Here is an 18,697-nt window from a genome sequence, read left to right as displayed (position 1 = left end):
CTCTCTCTCCCTCTCCCTCCCTCTCTCTTGTCCTCTGTCTCTCCCTCCTTCTTACTCCTCTCCTCTCTCTGGTCACATTCAGGCTTCAGTGGTTGAGCCTAAATGCACTTTGATGTGACTGTCAGAGTATAATACAATGTGTGTGTTGCTGTTTGTGTGTGCATGTGTGTGTGTGTGTGTGTGTGTGTGTGTGTGTGTGTGTGTGTGTGTGCGTGCGTGCGTGTGCGTGCTGAACTAAGATATACTTCTTCCTGATTCCATGCCGTGTGCTCTCAGTGCCTATACAGAAGCCTACAGCGTGTGCTCCATGGCGGTGGGTCCACCGCTGGAGGGGGAGGCAGGGGGGGGGGCAGCGGGGGAGGAAGAGCACGGCCGCACCTCTGAAGAAGAGGAGGTAGGGGCCGAGAGCAGCTATGATCGACAGGTGAGTCTTTTAAGACTTTTGAGTTGTGCTCTTTGGCATAAAACAGCAAATTCAGATTTCAGTGGAGATAGAGGCGTTTGCCATTCTGAATAGATGTCTCAGCCATTCTAATTAAGTGTCTCTTTACAGACTGATGGTCGGTCCAGAGCTTTCTACATTGCCAAAGAGCTGGTGGACACTGAGAGATTGTGAGTTAAAGGGGCAGTGTGCTATTTTGGACATTTAGCCCTATTCACCACGTATTAACATGCCTCGGCCACTTCCATTGTAAAGAAATTTGAGTCCAATGAAAATCTCGACCTAGCTCAATATTTGAACGATTAATGAAATGATGGTCTCTATGTTTCAGATTGATGCTAGACATATCAGAAATAGGGCTAAACGTCCAAAATAGCACACTACCCCTTTAAATTGTCGGATCATTATCACTTAGTCTCAAAATGCATGTCTATGAAAGAGCAATTTTCACCTCTATAAATTCCTATGAAATCACTTTTTATGTTCACACTGAGGTTTAATTGGCCCATTTGTCTCTTCCAGACACGTGAAAGCTCTGAAGCTTCTCCAGGAGGTAGGTATCAATGCTGTGACCCAGTGAACTCCTTGACCTGTGGAACTGCTTTCTAATATCAAGAATTGCTACCTCAGAAGGAACTGCTTATGGACTGGGAGAGGCCACCACTTTTCAGTTAGGGTTAATTTTGTAAGCTGAAGGCGCATGGATCAAATAGCTCCACTGTGACTGTGTTTTCGTCTCACGCGGAGCACGGAAGGTAGACGGGGATGAAAGAGGAGGGCGTGGCAGGATGTGGGAGGCTCGGCAGCAGCAACTGCTGTAGGAAACCTAGAGGTCATGACCTCAGATCCAGAGCGACAGTCATTTTGATGTAATGAATGATGTAATGGAAGAAGAATGATATCATTCACCTCCAGTGCCGACAGAGGGACAGGGTTGTCTGTTATAAGTAGGTTAGATTTAACTACAAGCAGGGGGCTCTGGTTTGGGGTGGGCTCTGTGCTCCTGTGCTGTGTCACTGTAGACCTGTTGTGTGTCTGTTTATGGTCCCCTCTCAGCTCTGGGGTCAAAGTGCATTGAGTTCCCTTCTCTTTGCATTATATCAGAGTACCCTGTCTCTCACCCCCGCTACAGAGAAATCCTTTACTCCAGGGATTGATTCAACAGTTCCTTAAAGATTCATTCTGTATTATTGCTAATGTACTATGAAAGAGCACAAATACCTTTTTGTGCCATTGAGGTGAACTGAACAGATAGATGAGACATGATGCACGGTACCCAGGATGTTCTGAATAGGTGGGATCGCCCTTCTTGTATGAACTGACAGAGTACTGATCTACTTTACAGTATATGCAGTCTCGAGGCCAGAGTCCTCACTGTGTATAAGGGATAATCTAATGTTCTGTGCTCTGTACATTATTTGACCTAACCGGCAGCTTAATGCTAACATTTAGGCCTCTAGTCACTCTAAAAATAAACATCATAAAACGAGAATGTTTTGGTTTAACAACAGATCATGTGTGTTTGTGTCTGTAATCTCTGTTTTGAGACTGTGATGTATGTATGTACGTGTGTGTGTGTGTGTGTGTGTGTGTGTGTGTGTGTGAAACGCTTCCTACATCAGTGCAGAGGGTGTTCTCCTGCCCTATTGTGTGTAAACGGACCATCCCTCCCCCACCGTAAAGGGAATGGTTGAGCTCTAGTCTAGTGGGAGTGTGTCTTGAATATTAACACACATGATCAAAACGCCGTGACCCGTGTGTGTGTGTGTGTGTGTGTGTGTGTGTGTGTGTCAGGACTTCAGAGAGGCGGTGGGCGCTGCCGTGGGAGAGGAGGGGGAGCCGGTGTTGGAGGAGGAGAGGCTGAAGGAGATCCTCAATGAGCTGCCGGACGTCTACACCCTCCACCGCCGCATCCTCACCGAGCTGGAGAACCGCCTCCGACAGTGGTGAGACACGCCCCCACGGGATGCTACACATGGACACACACTGGATACAGTACATACACACTTACTGCACACACGGACACACACTGGATACAGTACATATACACTTACTGCACACATGGACACACACTGGATACAGTACATACACACTTACTGCACACACAGATGTACTGTGTACATACACACTTACTGTACACACAAACATCTACTGTACAGTATATACTATACATACATATACTGTATATACTATACACATACTGCACACACAAACACATACAAACATACTGTACTGCACACACAAACACATACTGTGTACACAAACATATACTGTATACACATACTGTACTATATACATACACACATACTGTACACACAATCACATACAGTACTGTATACACAAATACACACTGTATATACATACACATGCAATATATATAGGTATGCACTGTTATATACACAGATTTCCAGGAAAGCTGTACAGTAAGTATTCACTATGCAGTATTCCTATAGAATGATTAGTTAACTCCAGTGAATTCAGAATTGTCTACCTGTATGTAAATAGTTGCAGATCAAGAATAAGGGACTGTCCTATCTGCCTGCTTTCATCCTCCTCCGCTGTGGAGATTCACATCCAGGGCCCAACAGAGTCCTCACAGGGCCCAACAGAGTCCTCACAGGGCCCGATAGAGTCCTCACAGGGCCCGACAGAGTCCTCACAGGGCCCGACAGAGTCCTCACAGGGCCCGACAGAGTCCTCACAGGGCCCGACAGAGTCCTCACAGGGCCCGACAGAGTCCTCACAGGGCCCAACAGAGTCCTCTCATTACTGCACTATAACATCCCTTTAGATGGAGCTTGAGACCACGACTGTATCTAGATTACGAACGGCGTGACGAGCGTTCTCTAAACCGCTCCTCCATCCTGTCCCATTCACTCAGGGAGGAGAGCCAGAGGATTGCGGACGTCATCCTGTCCCGGAGGTCCGAGTTTGTGATCTTCACAACCTACATCGGTCACTACGACCGCAGCATGAGCCTGCTGGACGAGAGCTGCCGCAGCTGCCCGGCGTTCGCTGACATCGTCCACCGCTTTGAGGTCAGAATCACGGTCCTCTCTCCGCCCAGAGCTACTAAGCATCGGTTGAATAGGATTAGAGTTCAGTCAGTAATTTAATATGATTAGAGTTCAGTGAGGAATTGCTGAAGAATGGAATAAACTACATAGATGAATTGTGTTTCTCAGAGGAACTACCCTGTTTATCTGCAGCATTAGAATGTGAGAATGTCAGCCAACTGTCTTGCGTCAACAGTCGTGCAGCGCATTCTTTCAGGTTTAATCAGGTGTTCAGTGTGCTTCCATCATACGTATGGCGTCCATAAGAGAAAATAACCTAACTCTAAGACATAGCACAAAACCAGCTTACAGTTTTCATGTTTTATTTCAAAGACAACTCAATACACACATAAAGACTTCCATCATAAAGTAGAAAAACGTACTGTATTATACTGTACGTAAAGTGCTCTCTGGAGGAAGCAGACCATAAAGAATCAATGGGGAATATGTACTAATATGTTAGCGCCCATTTTTGGTGTTATTCCGTCGCAACGTGTGCCTGACAACATGGCATGTATGTATGTACTAACAGACCGCACATGGGTCAAACAGCATTCTGCCTGGCACAGTCCCACAGAAGGGCATGTTCTGCTTTCCTACTCATGCATGCATTCATGGGAGGGTCGATAAAAAACTGAGGTCAAGCCAGCTGACAAGTCGGAAATCTCAGTCAAGGTCCGCCCTTTATTTCCTTTTGCGCGTCCACTCGCGTTATTGCCGTAATAAAGAGTTTTTCTCGGCATAACATCGGGTTGCGGCCATCGCTTTAATTTAGCTTACAATCGAGTCAACTAAAACCACTATGGTTTGATTCAGAAAGTGAAATGATGTTCTCATGTTGCATTTCAAAATACAAGTCTTCTAAAATGTCATAAAACTGTTACCTTATTACGTCCCGGTCTGTTTTGGCATTCTGTTTGTCTCTGCCCCCACCCCAGGTGTTGGTGACTCATCAGTCTACAGTATTTGCTGATGATCCATCTATAAAATCCACCAGTGTACAGTAAATAGCACTGTATTATTATTTATCATCTGGCATTAAAGCTCAATGAGATAACTTTTATAGGTCAATATTCACCTTTACTTGCTATTAGTTTATGAATTGGCCTAAGCAAGACCCCAAAAATCATTTTTGTGACATGAGACTGCATTAGACCCTGTGAATTTATTATTTTAGAATTTCAGTGTACTGGCTAGTACACTGGCGAGAAATCTTGTGGTGGTTTTGTGTGTCACAATATCAGGAAGACAACAAACACTGCGAATTTATCTATATGCACATAAAAGAAAGAAGACCGGTATTTACCTGCATTGAAGCCATCCTTCCAGAAAGTAGCTACAATCTTCCAATCCAGTCTGCGCCACGTCTGTTTGTTACAGCATTTCAAAATAAAGGCCCTCCAAAATGTCATATCCACAGTTTTCCCTCAATATTCAGATTGGTATTGAAAAGAAACTGATGTAGAAACTTAGCTTACACATATTACTGATTAATAATTATTCAGCAGAGAGATTATCTTACTGTATTTTCCGGTCCATTAATAAAGAGGATGTCAGACGAGAGAACGTTGATCCAGGTTTATTGCTTCTTAAAGGACAATGCTCGTTTTTGACAACCTGGACCTTATTTACGACATATTATAAGACGTTTGACTCACCGAGATCACTTTGGTGTAGTTCGGAGGTATGTAGAAGAAATGTAAAATCCAGCGTGAGCCAGTATATCCATGTAATGGCGGTGGTCGGGGCACTTAGAATGCAGTTTCTAAAAATCTATTTTCTGCCGCGAAACGGTTGTTTTCATCAATCTGTCGTGATGAATTTAGTTGTGCTTACCTAGAGCATAGGCCTGTTGTGGTTTTCACATGCCATGATCTTTAGAAACGTCTTTCGAAACGAAATAGCTTCCTCACTTGCTCCAGCACGTATGCGCACAGCGCGCAATCGTTGCTCCAGCACGCTGTGCGCATGCGTGCTGGAGCAAGTGAGGAAGCTATTTCGTGTCTAAAGACGTTTCTAAAGATCATATTACAGAGGCATGTGAAAAACCACAACAGGCCTATGCTCTATGTAAGCACAACTAGCGATTCATCAAGACAGATTGATGAAAACAACCGTTGATTGTATGTCAATAGAAATATTTCTCTCCAGTGGAGATAACATTTCTTACGGTATCATGTAGTACCCGCTTGACCCATGCCTGGCTCACCACGGCCGCTCTGTCCATCCTGCAGGTAATATATACTTGACAGATGTTAAACAACTATGCCATACTATTGAGGTTCCGGCCGGGAACTTTACCAACAAGCTTCTCTATGGCCTGCAAGATGGAGGACGTGGAGCGGTGGCACCCAGGCAATTAAACAATTAACCACCGGGTCAGGTGTTGTCTTAAATCCGCACCCCATTCACCACAGGTGACGGCGTCAGCCCAATCAAACGACGTCGGTACACGCGCAGATGTCGATTCTCCTTCACAACTTCGTCTCTCCTTACTCTGGAACAATATCTAAGAAGGTCATATTATTGTTATGTTGCGCACACATTACAGCAATATTTCCTTAAGTAGTCTATTGTTCTGTAGATTCTGATAACACCGGTACGTTATGTTACGTTACTCCATACAGGTTACAGTGCCAATTCTTAAAACAGGACTGTAGATACCTGTGTGTCCGCTGAGTGTCTTCTCGCTGTGCTGGGTGGCTATACTCTGTCTTCACTTTTTCCTTCTGCTTCATGATAACCGAGCCATCTGCAAAAATGTCCTGCAGAACCTCAGGTGTACTGTTCTCCCTTCGGCTCTCAAGACAATAGATGTCCTGAGTGTCTGGGGAGACAAGCCCCATTATTGCAGGCAGTACTCAGTCATTATTAGCAAGTCCCTGTTATTTTAAATAATATATATATATATATATATATATATATATATATATATATATATATATATATTCAGGATATTTAAAATTGCAGTTACAGTAGTTTAATATCATAATTAGCTAACAAGTGACCATAATTCTGTCATAATTTCAATACTACTCTCCTGTAGTTTCTTTACGACCTTACAGTAGCCTTTGCTCAGAGAGAGAGCAGAGGTGGGGGCGGCTCGCCTGAGCCGGTGCTGTTCTATTAATCGCTTCTTGGTGCCTTGGCAGGCAGACAACTGGCTCTCGTCGGGGCTTACACACTTACACAATCCGAGGCACGGACGCACACACACAGGGGCAGATTTCTGCTCTTGCTCTCCCCAGCCTCTCACTCAGCCTCATCTCTCGTGCAGTCAGAGCGATTTTCAAAGCGTTATTATAGCACTTTACCCAGATCAGCTGGCTTTTATTACATGATTAAGTTTCAGCACGTTAGCATAGCTGTAGCGCTTATCACTTAAAGCATTGTTACAGCTTATTTATTTATTCACTCGCTTTTTCTGTTTAAATTTTCTGAGACACCAGGTTCTTCAACCTGCACCCACTGTTCGGTCTACTTAAACCCCGGCCAAAAGTCCGATAGCCCTTCTTTTGTTTACATGGTCACGTGTTTACAACTTCCAATTATGTATTACTCCTTGACATCTTTTTTTATATAGTTGTAAAAATTGTTTATTGACCGAAATTCGGTTCCTTCATGGCACATGCTTTGTTCACCGCATCGTGTCCTCCTATTCCGCCCGGTCAGCTCTTTTGAAACCTGCCGATTTTTAAGAAAAGCCCACTTTACAACTACGGCGTCATTCATTTTTATTTTAAACTTCCGAGCCTCAAGGACCCCGCCAAACTGGGCCAGCGATCCATTACAGCCAACTCGTCGTTTAATGCTCACATTCCCTCCTATGGGGTGAACTAATCATTTACTCAAATCACTCAATCGATCCATACATCCTGGGAAATTACGATACAGTACTTTGTCCTGCCTATCGTCCATTTATACTTCTATCTGGTGTCTTTTTTCAATCTTTTCCTTAGTGACATATTTATTGAAAACCATGCACATCACAGTTGCATGCTCCTGGCAGTTCTCTCGTCCAATATTCATTGACCGTTAGTTTCTTAAGTTTCATGACACAGGTTATTTTACTGATTAAGCATTTTTATACTTTAACTCTTAAAGAGACACATCAAAGCACCTGCCCTACACAATTGTTATTTTGCGCACTGTTTGCATAGGTAAAATACTTTTTCTGCGCCTCTTCCAGAGTTTAGTTATTTATGACAGCTTAATATATTCAATTCTTGCCAACGATGTAGTAGAAACTTAGCTTACACATATTACTGATTAATAATTATTCAGCAGAGAGATTCTTACTGTATTTTCCGGTCCTTTAATAAAGAGGATGTCAGACGAGAGAACGTTGATCCAGGTTTATTGCTTCTTAACACAAGACAGCAGCTAGCAACAGCTAGCAACAGCAAAAGCTGCTAAAGCAAAAAGCTAAAGCTAAAGGTTACAATTCACATTAATTTCTCCACTTTATAAGACGTGGGACATCACATTCCATCAGTTACAAAAAGGTTCGGCCAGCAGGCCTGTATTTCTCATTGGTCAGTCTTATCAGTTACAACTTGTGATTGGCCATTCTAGGTTGCTCCCATCTTGGGAAAGTTAGGCCTAGTGACATAAATCATATTATGCTGCAGTGATCTGGCAATGAATATGGTGCATGAATATGGTGCCAGCTCAAGATTAGTCCTGCTAGGGGACTGGACATTCCGATGTCTGGTTAAGCAACTTAACAGCTGTTGTTGCTCCTTACTGCTGACTTTATATAAACAGCAATGAAACTGGTGAAGTTCTGCACCAATAAACCACTACAAAACCGTCCATAATCTAAGAACAATTCTACTTCAGAGTGGTAACAGACCATCTCAGCGTGACACTCAGATACTTTAAGGACATTCTGATGTGGCATTTCAAAATAAAGGCCCTCCAAAATGTAATATCCACAGTTTTTCCTCAATATTCAGATTGGTGTTGAAAGGAAACTGCCCCTGATCTAAGAACAATTCCACTTCACAGTGGTAGCAGACCACCTCTGAGCAGAAACCTCTTTACCGCAATAACGCAAGTGGACGCGCAAAAGGAAATAAAGGGCGGACCACTTGACTGTGATTTCCGACTTGTCGGCTGGCTTGACCTCAGTGATATAAAGGGGGTTTGAACGCACACAAAGCGGGGAGGAGACACTGATTAATATCCCATCGTATCTATGAAAACTGCAGGTTAAAGCGCACACCTTTTTTTGCGGTGAAATTTATCTGCCTTTGAAAAGCAGGTGTAATCCAGTTGTGCATAACCCACCAGCCCACACATAACCATATCCCCTGTTAATTATGAACATACAGTTTTATGAACTGCATGGGGCAGCAATTATTATTCACTATTTTTGATAATCCGATATTTCTGCAGTACTGATATTTACGAGGTCACATAGTCTACTAATCAAATTGGTCTCAGGTAGATTTAACATGTCCCGATGTATTAAGGCCTGAAATTATTCAAATGCAGTAAGTTACGATTATTACGTTGACTGGAGCATTCACAATGCAGCTATTCACTGATTACAATTGGCACCATTCAGGGCTACAAGGTTTTGTAATTAAACAATTGGCTTAAGAAAATGAATATTTGCCAGGGATAGCCTACTGTAGAATGCACACAAGGCCTATGCAATAATCGTGTTACACCATCAACAGCAATGACCAGCCTAAAGTCTACCACATCAGTCCTCATCATTTAAAGCAGTCAATTACACAGAGATAGCCTAATTATAGAAAAAAGACTGCATGCTGCAAGTCGCTATATTTTCCCCGTGCACTTTACGGTTTGAGGACGGGGTCATACGCTGATTGCCGACTGAGGCGCAGGCTTTGTACGTCCACCGCAAACTGAAGACGCACAACGCGCGCTTTGTGCAGACTGCCCAAGGCGCTGTTTACTCTGCGCTCGCAAACGTTAGTAGGCTACATCTGCCCCAATGTTTTATAGAGCATAAACAGGCATATGGATAATAACAAAGCATATGGGTAATAGAAACATACATCAAGAAATAAATCAACTTGATAGCAGAAAAAGGGCCAACGTTTTGAAGCATACAGTTTAAACATTTCCCTCAATTTCCACAGTCCCAGATTCACACATTTTCACAGACGACATCATACTGAGAGTACCTGACTTTGCAGTTTGTCTTGTTGCCTTGTTGCTGTGCCATTCCAGTTCAGGGAGACTTCTATAACCACAATATGGAACACAGCACAGCCACCACTGCAAAGGGCAAGTAGTACTGAAGGAGTCTGTGCTCGGGTCAAAAGTGGCCAAACAAATGTGCTACTGTTTGGTAGTAACAGTAACAGGCTCTAAAAAGTCTTGAGTAAATTCTAAGTAATGAGAGCTTATGAAAACATCTGTTCCTCTAGGGGCTACAGTATATTGTAGGCGCACTGGTCTGAGGGAGAGTGGGGCAGTTGGTCTGAGGGAGAGGGGGGCAGGTTGGTCTGAGGGAGAGGGGGGCAGGTTGGTCTGAGGGAGAGGGGCAGGTCGGTCTGAGGGAGAGTGGGACAGGTTGGTCTGAGGGAGAGGGGGGCAGGTTGGTCTGAGGGAGAGTGGGGCAGGTCGGTCTGAGGGAAAGGAGGGCAGGTTGATCTGAGGGAGAGGGGGGCAGGTTGGTCTGAGGGAGAGTGGGGCAGGTGGGTCTGAGGGAGAGGGGGGCAGGTCGGCAGATCGAATGCCTGATGGAACGTTACCATTTGAGAAAGAGAAATGTGTCGTTGGTCATTACTGTACATCAGGGCTGGAGGCCGGACTCTTCTGCGAAGGCAGTAAGGAGTTCTATCTGTTTCTTTTGGCTCAATAGAATACAGCCTACAGAAACGATAAACATAAATTTTGAATACTGATATAATAATCACAATCTCCCCTAAAGTGCTGCTAATTCTAGACCACATGCACCATGACTGTATCATTCAATCTTGATCACAATAATGATTTCAAAATAGTAGCCTGCTAATTCATACTACAGGTCTAACTCTGCTCATTGTAATCTGCCGTATTCAGTGTCATTGGCTTAGCAAAGTGCCTTGTGCTGTTGCCCCTGTTTCAGACTGCAAGACAAGATGAGCTGCATCTCTTTACCTTTGACCGTGGGTCTGATGGCTCTGAATTCCGAGGTGGTTTGGCACCTATAGTCTCCCTGATCCTCCTCAGTGGGGCGAGAGAGGAGGAGAGAGAGGTTCCCAGGGGTGGTTTTAGTAAACAGCTTCATTCTGCCTCCGTGACTGATCTGGGTTACTGGTGCCCACCCGTTAGTGTCTGACCTTTGACCCTTTGAACTTCCCCGCGAGGCTGGGAGGGCCAGTCTGAGGGCCGGTACAGACTCACCTGCCCATCTCTCTATGCTAGCTGGGGTGTCAGCACCTAGCAGATACAGTAGCACCCCGTTGAAAGCGCATTGTGTTGCCTCTTGGTATGAAATGCGCTATATAAATAAAGCTTTGATTGATTGATTGATTGATTGATTGATTGATTGATTGAAACACAACAATGGCATCCTATTCTTGATTATTCTGTGAATACTGCATTTACTTTTTTGATTTGATGAAAACAGCACTGCTAATCCCTACCATAAGATTCAAACACTGCTCATACAGTACATGATGTCATTGATGTAGTAAAGAGACCCTTGCCTGTTTGTGTGTCCGTTCATGGGGTTGTCCTGGGCCTGGGCTGAGGGAGATGCACAGGGTTTCTTTATCTGTGACAATGAGACGGATCACTCTCTCCTCTGTGTCACTTTGGCATCTGAAGTGTCCCTGATCCACCTCAGAGACATTAGACAGGAGGAGAGAAATGTCATGGGAAGACTTCCTTCTTATCTTCAACTTTCTAGAGGGGATTGCTGGTGTCCACTTCTTAGTGTCTTGTTTATAGGTGGTCCATGGCGTAGAGTACAGGACATGGCAGGAGGACAGTCTGACCAGGGCTGTCAGTGACCCTTCTTACTTCCTTTGGACCTGACAGTGTCCAGCCTGCAGAAACAAGACACATTACAATGCTGTGTTTCAATCACTGAATTTGTTTGGTAAACTTTTGGTTTACACAACGGTTTGTAGCATTCATTGTGTTATGCCCCAGGGAAGGGGGGGCACCCCTGAACAGAGAACCGGACCAGGGCAGCAGACCCAGAGAGGCAGACGGACACCAGTGTAAACTCAAATAAGCCCGAAGGCGGTTTTAATAAATGTGATAAACAAAAGGTACAAAAAGGGGGATAACTAAGGTACTGCGGTGACCACACCGGGAGAAAAAGTAAACACAAAAACACAGACGGACTGCCACTTTAAGGTGGGGGGAATGTATGTGTGCGTGTGCGTGAATGGGATGTGAAATTAAGTGAATGGATGCGTGAGAGCAAATGGCTATGTGGAGGGATGTTGTCAGTGTGCGTGCGTTAGGCTACCGCGGGGACTGGCGAGCCGGAGAGATCCCCTTGGAGGAGCGTCAGGGGGAGAGGTCAGGTCCGAGGGGCACGAGGCGAGCGAGGAAAGGAGCCGGTGGAGAGGGGTAGTCCGGGAGCTGCGTTGGTGGTGCGGGCGCCGGCGCTGAGGCGGTAGGCAGGGCGAATCGCGGAGCGGGAGGGAGGCGCGGAGGGGAGCCGGGAGAGCCAAGTCGCAGAGGGAGGCACGGGACGAAGACGGGGTCTTGGAGGGGAAAACGGAGAGAGGGAAACGAGGAGTTAACAGGTAAAAGGAAAACAACAAAGGACGTTCTATCAGCTGGGAGCTTCGCAAAAGAATTACCAAGATCTCAGTATAACCAAGCACTGAGCGGCGGGGCTGCTGGCTTCTTGTAGCCGACCATGATGATTGCGGCAGGTGAGCCTGATTGGTAACAGGCTGCACCTGCCGTGGTCTCGGGCTTGTTCCCGGGAGTGACCCAGCGCTCGTTCGCCCCGGCCCTGGGTGAGGCGGGGCCTGGGCTGGGACCACAACAGGACCCCCCTCCCCACGGGAGACACCGGGCGACCGACCGATGGCGTCAAGATGGACCCGGTAGAACTCCCGCAGCAGGCCAGGGTCGGCCAGATAGGAGCGGGGGACCCAGCTGCGGTCCTCCGGCCCATACCCCACCCAGTCCACCAGGTATTGGAACCCCCGTCCACGGCGGCGGACCGAGAGGATCCGGTTGACCTCCCAGACCAGGTCGCCACCTTCGAGGACCCGGGGCGGTGGCGGCGCAGGGGCAGGCGGAGACAGGGCTGAGTCAGCTACTGGTTTGACCTGGGAAACGTGGAAAACTGGGTGGATCTTTAGGGAGGCTGGGAGACGCAGCTGGAGAGCCGAGGGGTTGATGATCCTCTCCACAGTGTAGGGCCCGACATACCGAGGAGCCAGTTTCCGGGAGACGCCAGGGACGGGGAGTTTCCTGGCCAGCAACCACACTCTCTGCCCCAGGTGGTAGGCAGGGGCCGGCACCCTCCGCCGATTGGCGCTACGCTGGGCACGGTCTCTGGCTCGAAGCATGGCGGTGCGGGTGTTCTTCCAGATGCGCCGACACCGACGGAGGTGAGCCCTGGTGGACGGCACCGCAACTTCCTGTTCTTGTGAGGGGAAGAGGGGTGGCTGGTAGCCCAGGGAACACTCAAACGGGGACAAACCAGTAGCCGAACTCACCATGGCGTTGAGGGAATATTCAGCCCAGGGCAGGTAACGACTCCAGGTGGCGGGGTTGCTTGTCGTTATGCAGCGGAGGGTCGTTTCCAAGGCCTGGTTGGCCCGTTCCGCCTGCCCGTTGGTCTGGGGGTGGTATCCTGAAGAGAGGCTAGCTGTGGCCCCAATTCCCCGACAGAAAGCCCGCCATACCTTCGAGGTGAACTGGGGTCCCCGGTCCGAGACAACATCCTGGGGGATGCCATGCAACCGGACCACATGGGTGGTGACGAGGTCTGCCGTTTCAGCCGCGGACGGGAGTCCCGGGAGAGCGATGAAGTGGACCGCCTTGGAGAACCGGTCGACCACGGTCAGGATGGTGTTGTTGCCTTGGGATGTCGGAAGGCCAGTCACAAAGTCCAGGGCGATATGTGACCATGGTCGACCGGGGATAGGCAAGGGGCGGAGGAGGCCGGCTGGAGGGCGGTGGGAGGCCTTGCTACGGGAGCAGATGTCACAAGCGGCCACGTATTCCCGGGTGTCGGCTCCCAAGGTGGGCCACCAGAACCGCCGCCGGATTAACTCCGCCGTCCGATGGGCCCCAGGGTGACAGGCCAACCGATTGGCATGGCCCCACTCCAGGACCTTGCTCCGGACGGCGGACGGGACGAAGAGGCGATGCCGGGGCCCACCGCCTGGGTCGGGCTGGGCGCGCTGGGCAGCCCGGACCACCGATTTGACTCCCCAAGTGACCACACCCACCACCCGGGCCGGGGGGAGGATGGCATCAGGGCATTCTGTGGTGCTGGGGGCACTCTCGGGGAAGAGTCGGGAAAGGGCTTTGGCCTTGATGTTCTTGGAGCCCGGGCGGTAGGTGAGGGTAAAGTCAAACCGGCTGAAGAAAAGGGCCCAGCACGCCTGCCTAGGGCTGAGCCTCTTAGCCGTTCGGATATACAGGAGGTTTTTGTGGTCGGTCCAGACCACAAAGGGTAGCTTGGCCCCCTCCAGCCAGTGCCTCCATTCTTCCAAGGCGGCATGAACGGCAAGGAGCTCCCTGTTCCCCACGTCATAGTTCCTTTCCGCAGGCGAAAAGCGTCGGGAGAAGAACGCCACTGGGTGGAGACACTGGTCCTCTTCCGACCGCTGGGACAGGACGGCCCCGATACCCAAATCCGAGGCGTCCACCTCTACAATGAAATGTCGAGAGGGGTCGGGGAGGATGAGTACCGGAGCTGTCGCGAACAGGCCCTTAAGGGCTGAGAATGCCCTCTCCGCCTCCGGGGTCCAGAAGAAGGGGCTGAGGGTAGAGGTGAGCGCGGTGAGGGGCGCAGCAACTCGGCTGAATCCTCGGATAAACCTGCGGTAGAAGTTGGCAAACCCGAGGAAACGCCTGAGTTGAGTCCGGTCGACTGGGCGTGCCCACTCCACCACCGCGCTCACCTTCTTGGGATCGGCTCGCACCTGCCCGCTCTCCACGATGTGGCCCAGGAACTCCACGGAGGCGGAGTGGAAAACGCACTTCTCCGCCTTGACGAAGAGCCTGTTCTCCAGCAGTCGGTTGAGGACCAGGCGGACGTGTTGGATATGCTCCTGCTCCGTCCTGGAGAAGACCAGGATGTCGTCCAGGTAAACGACGACCATGATGTTAAGCATGTCCCGGAGTACATCGTTTACCAGAGCCTGGAAGACAGCTGGGGCGTTGGTTAAGCCAAAGGGCATCACACGGTACTCAAAATGCCCCAGGTGGGTATTGAATGCTGTCTTCCATTCATCCCCCTCACGGATACGCACCAAGTGGTATGCATTGCGTAGATCAAGTTTGGTGAATACCGTGGCGTGGGACAGTGGCTCAAACATGGAACTAAGGAGTGGCAGTGGATACTTATTTTTAATGGTGATGTCATTAAGCTGGCGGTAATCAATACAAGGCCTCAGGCTGCCGTCTTTCTTCGAGACGAAAAAGAAGCCCCCGGCAACCGGGGAGGACGACGGCCTTATGACTCCTGAGGCCAAAGACCCAGTGATATAATTGCGCATAGCCTCCTTCTCCGGGACTGAGAGGTTGTACAACCGGCCGATGGGAAGGGTTGCCCCGGGAAGGAGGTCTATGGCGCAATCATATGGGCGGTGAGGAGGGAGTGAGAGTGCACTGTCCTTACTGAAAACAGGTGCCAAATCGTGGTATGCGGGTGGTACACCAGTGAGGTCAGGGGGTGAGGGTTCGCGTTTGATCTCACTGGACAGAGAGTGGGCGGAGCGTAAGCAGTTGGCATGACAGGCCACGCTCCAGCCCAAAATCCGTCCAGAGGACCATGAAATGTGCGGGTCGTGTCTGTCTAACCAAGGTCTGCCCAGGACCAACGGAGCTGTGGGTGCGTTCAGTACCATAAACCGTGCCGTCTCTACGTGATTGCCAGACAGGGTTAACGTGAGTGGTGCGGTGCAATGGGTGATCTTACCCAGAAAGCGACCATCTAGCGCCTGCGCCGAGAGGGTGGTATCAAGGGGGACGAGGGGGATGCCTGCCTGCTGGGCCAGGGTTCGGTTGATTAGGCACTCGTCGGCGCCCGAGTCCAGAAGAATCCCTGCAGAGAGCAACTCCTTTCCCCATGAAAGAGTGGCTGGGAACAGATGGTTAGGCTCCCTCCGGGATTGGGGCAGGGTGGTTAGGCTCACTAGAATGCCCCCATCTAGTGGGCCGGGGCTTTTGGCCGAGAGGGGCAGGCGCGGATGACGTGTCCCGCCTTACCGCAGTAGAGGCAGAGCCGGTCATGCATCCGCTGTTCTCTTTCCTCTGGGGACAGGCGTGACCGGCCCAGCTGCATGGCCTCCTCTTCGGCCCCAGGGGGGGACAGGTGACGGGCCCCAGAGGCCGTAGAAGGGGGCGAGGGGTCCCGGAAGGGATGGGCAGGATCCCTGGGGGGCACCCGGTTTGCGAGCGGCTTGTGGGGTGGCCCCGGCTGGTTGGCGCGCTCCAGATGCCGCTCCCGCAGCCTCTCGTCTACCTGAAGGGCAAGGGTGGCCAGCTCAGCGAAGGTAGCGGGACGGTCTCGGATGATCATGTCTTTAACGGTCTCGCTGAGGCCCCGCCTGTAAGCACTCCGGAGCGCCACGTCATCCCACCCGCTGTCGGCGGCAAGCATGCGGACCTCCAGCGTGTAGTCCGCCACTGACCGCGACCCCTGTTGGATGGTGTGTAGCCGCCCGGCCGCGTCTGCCCCCTCTGCCGGGTGGTCGAACGCCAGCTTGAATTCTGTGACAAAACTCTGGTAGTCAGCAGAGAGCCCGTTGGTGTGGTTCGTCATCGCCATGGCCCAAGCTAAGGCCCGCCCTGAGAGCAGTGACGTTACCAATGCCACCATGGCGGCGTCTGACCGGTATCTTGAGGGCTGGTGGCAAAAAAGTAGTTCACACTGCCCCAGGAAGCCTCGACACTGATCAAACTCCCCGGAGAATGGCCTGGGGCAGGGGAGGTTGGGCTCAAACCGGGGCTCAGAGGGTGTTTGCTCGGGGGGCTGGGACCAGCTCTGGGGAGCCGGGTCGTTTAGGCCGGGCAGGGAAGAGCGTGGCTCTGGGGGAGGACCGGACTCGGGGGGTGGCAGATGAGTGAGTCTGGCCACCATCTCCGCCAGGCTGGAGACCTGATGAGTCAGGGAGGTGAGCACGCCCGCCGTGGCATGGGAGGCCGTCCGCAGTTCCCCCATCTCCGATGTGACTCGGGCAAAAGCGTTGTCGAGCTCTGAGGTTAGCTTGTTAAGCTGAACGGGGTGGCTACGGACTACGGTCTCCAGGACTGAGGGACTTGGGGGTGGGGATACTGCGGGCTTAGCTGCATCCGCCTGCCCACCGGGTCTGCTTTGGTCCATAATGGCTTGGTTATTCTGTTATGCCCCAGGGAAGGGGGGGCACCCCTGAACAGAGAACCGGACCAGGGCAGCAGACCCAGAGAGGCAGACGGACACCAGTGTAAACTCAAATAAGCCCGAAGGCGGTTTTAATAAATGTGATAAACAAAAGGTACAAAAAGGGGGATAACTAAGGTACTGCGTGGACCTAACCGGGAGAAAAAGTAAACACAAAAACACAGACGGACTGCCACTTTAAGGTGGGGGGAATGTATGTGTGCGTGCGTGTGCGTGTGAATGGGATGTGAAATTAAGTGAATGGATGCGTGAGAGCAAATGGCTATGTGGAGGCATGTTGTCAGTGTGCGTGCGTTAGGCTACCGCGGGGACTGGCGAGCCGGAGAGATCCCCTTGGAGGAGCGTCAGGGGGAAAGGTCAGGTCCGAGGGGCACGAGGCGAGCGAGGAAAGGAGCCGGTGGAGAGGGGTAGTCTGGGAGCCGCGTTGGTGGCACGGGCGCCGGCGCTGAGGCGGTAGGCAGGGCGAATCGCGGAGCGGGAGGGAGGCGCGGAGGGGAGCCGGGAGAGCCGAGTCGCAGAGGGAGGCGCGGGACGAAGACGGGGTCTTGGAGGGGAAAACGGAGAGAGGGAGCAAGGAGTTAACAGGTAAAAGGAAAACAACAAAGGACGTTCTATCAGCTGGGAGCTTCGCAAAAGAATTACCAAGATCTCAGTATAACCAAGCACTGAGCGGCGGGGCTGCTGGCTTCTTGTAGCCGACCGTGATGATTGCGGCAGGTGAGCCTGATTGGTAACAGGCTGCACCTGCCGTGGTCTCGGGCTTGTTCCCGGGAGTGACCCAGCGCTCGTTCGCCCCGGCCCTGGGTGAGGCGGGGCCTGGGCTGGGACCACAACACATTGATGATTCCTTGATTGCGCTTGTTAACTTCCCAAGGGCAACGTTATATTTGTGCCTAGTCAAGGTATCTAGTGTCTTGTCATGTAAGATAGGACAAAATCAGGCTTATCACCAGGCATCTATTTTTAGAAAGTGGACAGTACTGCACCACCGTCAAAAATGAAAGTATTTTTTTAAGCTCAGTAGTTTGATTTGACTGCTAACATTGTTAAAGAGAACGTAGGACTCACCTGCGGTAATGTGAACAACAGAACTGATGAGATACAGCGGTCCACATGGGGACTGTCCTCTTCAGGAGACCAACATGCATAGCGATGACAGACGAGCACCTGTCCATGGTCTAGGCCAGAGCGTTACTCAGCGGGTTAGACAACTACAGTACGTAGAGAAGGAGGGAAGTGGTGAGTGGCAGGATGTGGCAGCGTCTCACCCTGTTAGATAGGAGTGAGGGGGTCATTCTTATGGTTTTATTCACTGGTATTTGATGGTTTTATTCACTGGTATTTCACATAGTATTTCACATAGAAACGAATCCCCCTACTGAAATCCACTTCCTCTTTGTATTGGCATGTTTTGTGATGGTATATTGCTTTCATACCTAATAGCTACATATACTTTCTTGTTTCGCTAACCACTTCTTTTGATGTTTTATACTGTAGATACTCAACCCTCAACCCTGTCCATCAACTTCTGCTGACTCTCATTTTCATCTTCCCAGTCATTGTTGCACATCAACTGTGCTGGCAAGCAAAATCTAAATTGACATGTTTTCATTCCATATTGTGGCTTTCTATGGTTGCTAA

At 49.8% G+C, this 18,697-nt stretch overlaps 1 protein-coding gene across 1 annotated transcript in view; it reads left to right on the top strand.

The window, feature by feature from the left end:
• Nucleotides 1–18,697, top strand: part of LOC311315378 (FYVE, RhoGEF and PH domain-containing protein 5-like) — a gene marked incomplete at both ends in the record, with an annotated part of 47,021 nt that overhangs the window by 7,631 nt on the left and 20,693 nt on the right. Inside the window, 5 exons of the mRNA XM_084446050.1 lie at nucleotides 277–424; nucleotides 554–612; nucleotides 965–995; nucleotides 2,237–2,388; nucleotides 3,324–3,480. Of these exons, the coding sequence (XP_084302176.1) occupies nucleotides 277–424; nucleotides 554–612; nucleotides 965–995; nucleotides 2,237–2,388; nucleotides 3,324–3,480 (547 nt within the window). The remainder of the gene's footprint in view (nucleotides 1–276; nucleotides 425–553; nucleotides 613–964; nucleotides 996–2,236; nucleotides 2,389–3,323; nucleotides 3,481–18,697) is intronic.

This window comes from Borostomias antarcticus (genome assembly GCF_949987555.1).
Source record: "Borostomias antarcticus genome assembly, chromosome: 11".
Classification (NCBI taxonomy): domain Eukaryota; kingdom Metazoa; phylum Chordata; class Actinopteri; order Stomiiformes; family Stomiidae; genus Borostomias; species Borostomias antarcticus.
Note: the sequence above shows the minus strand (reverse complement) of the source record. Positions and strands in the feature narration are given on the sequence as shown.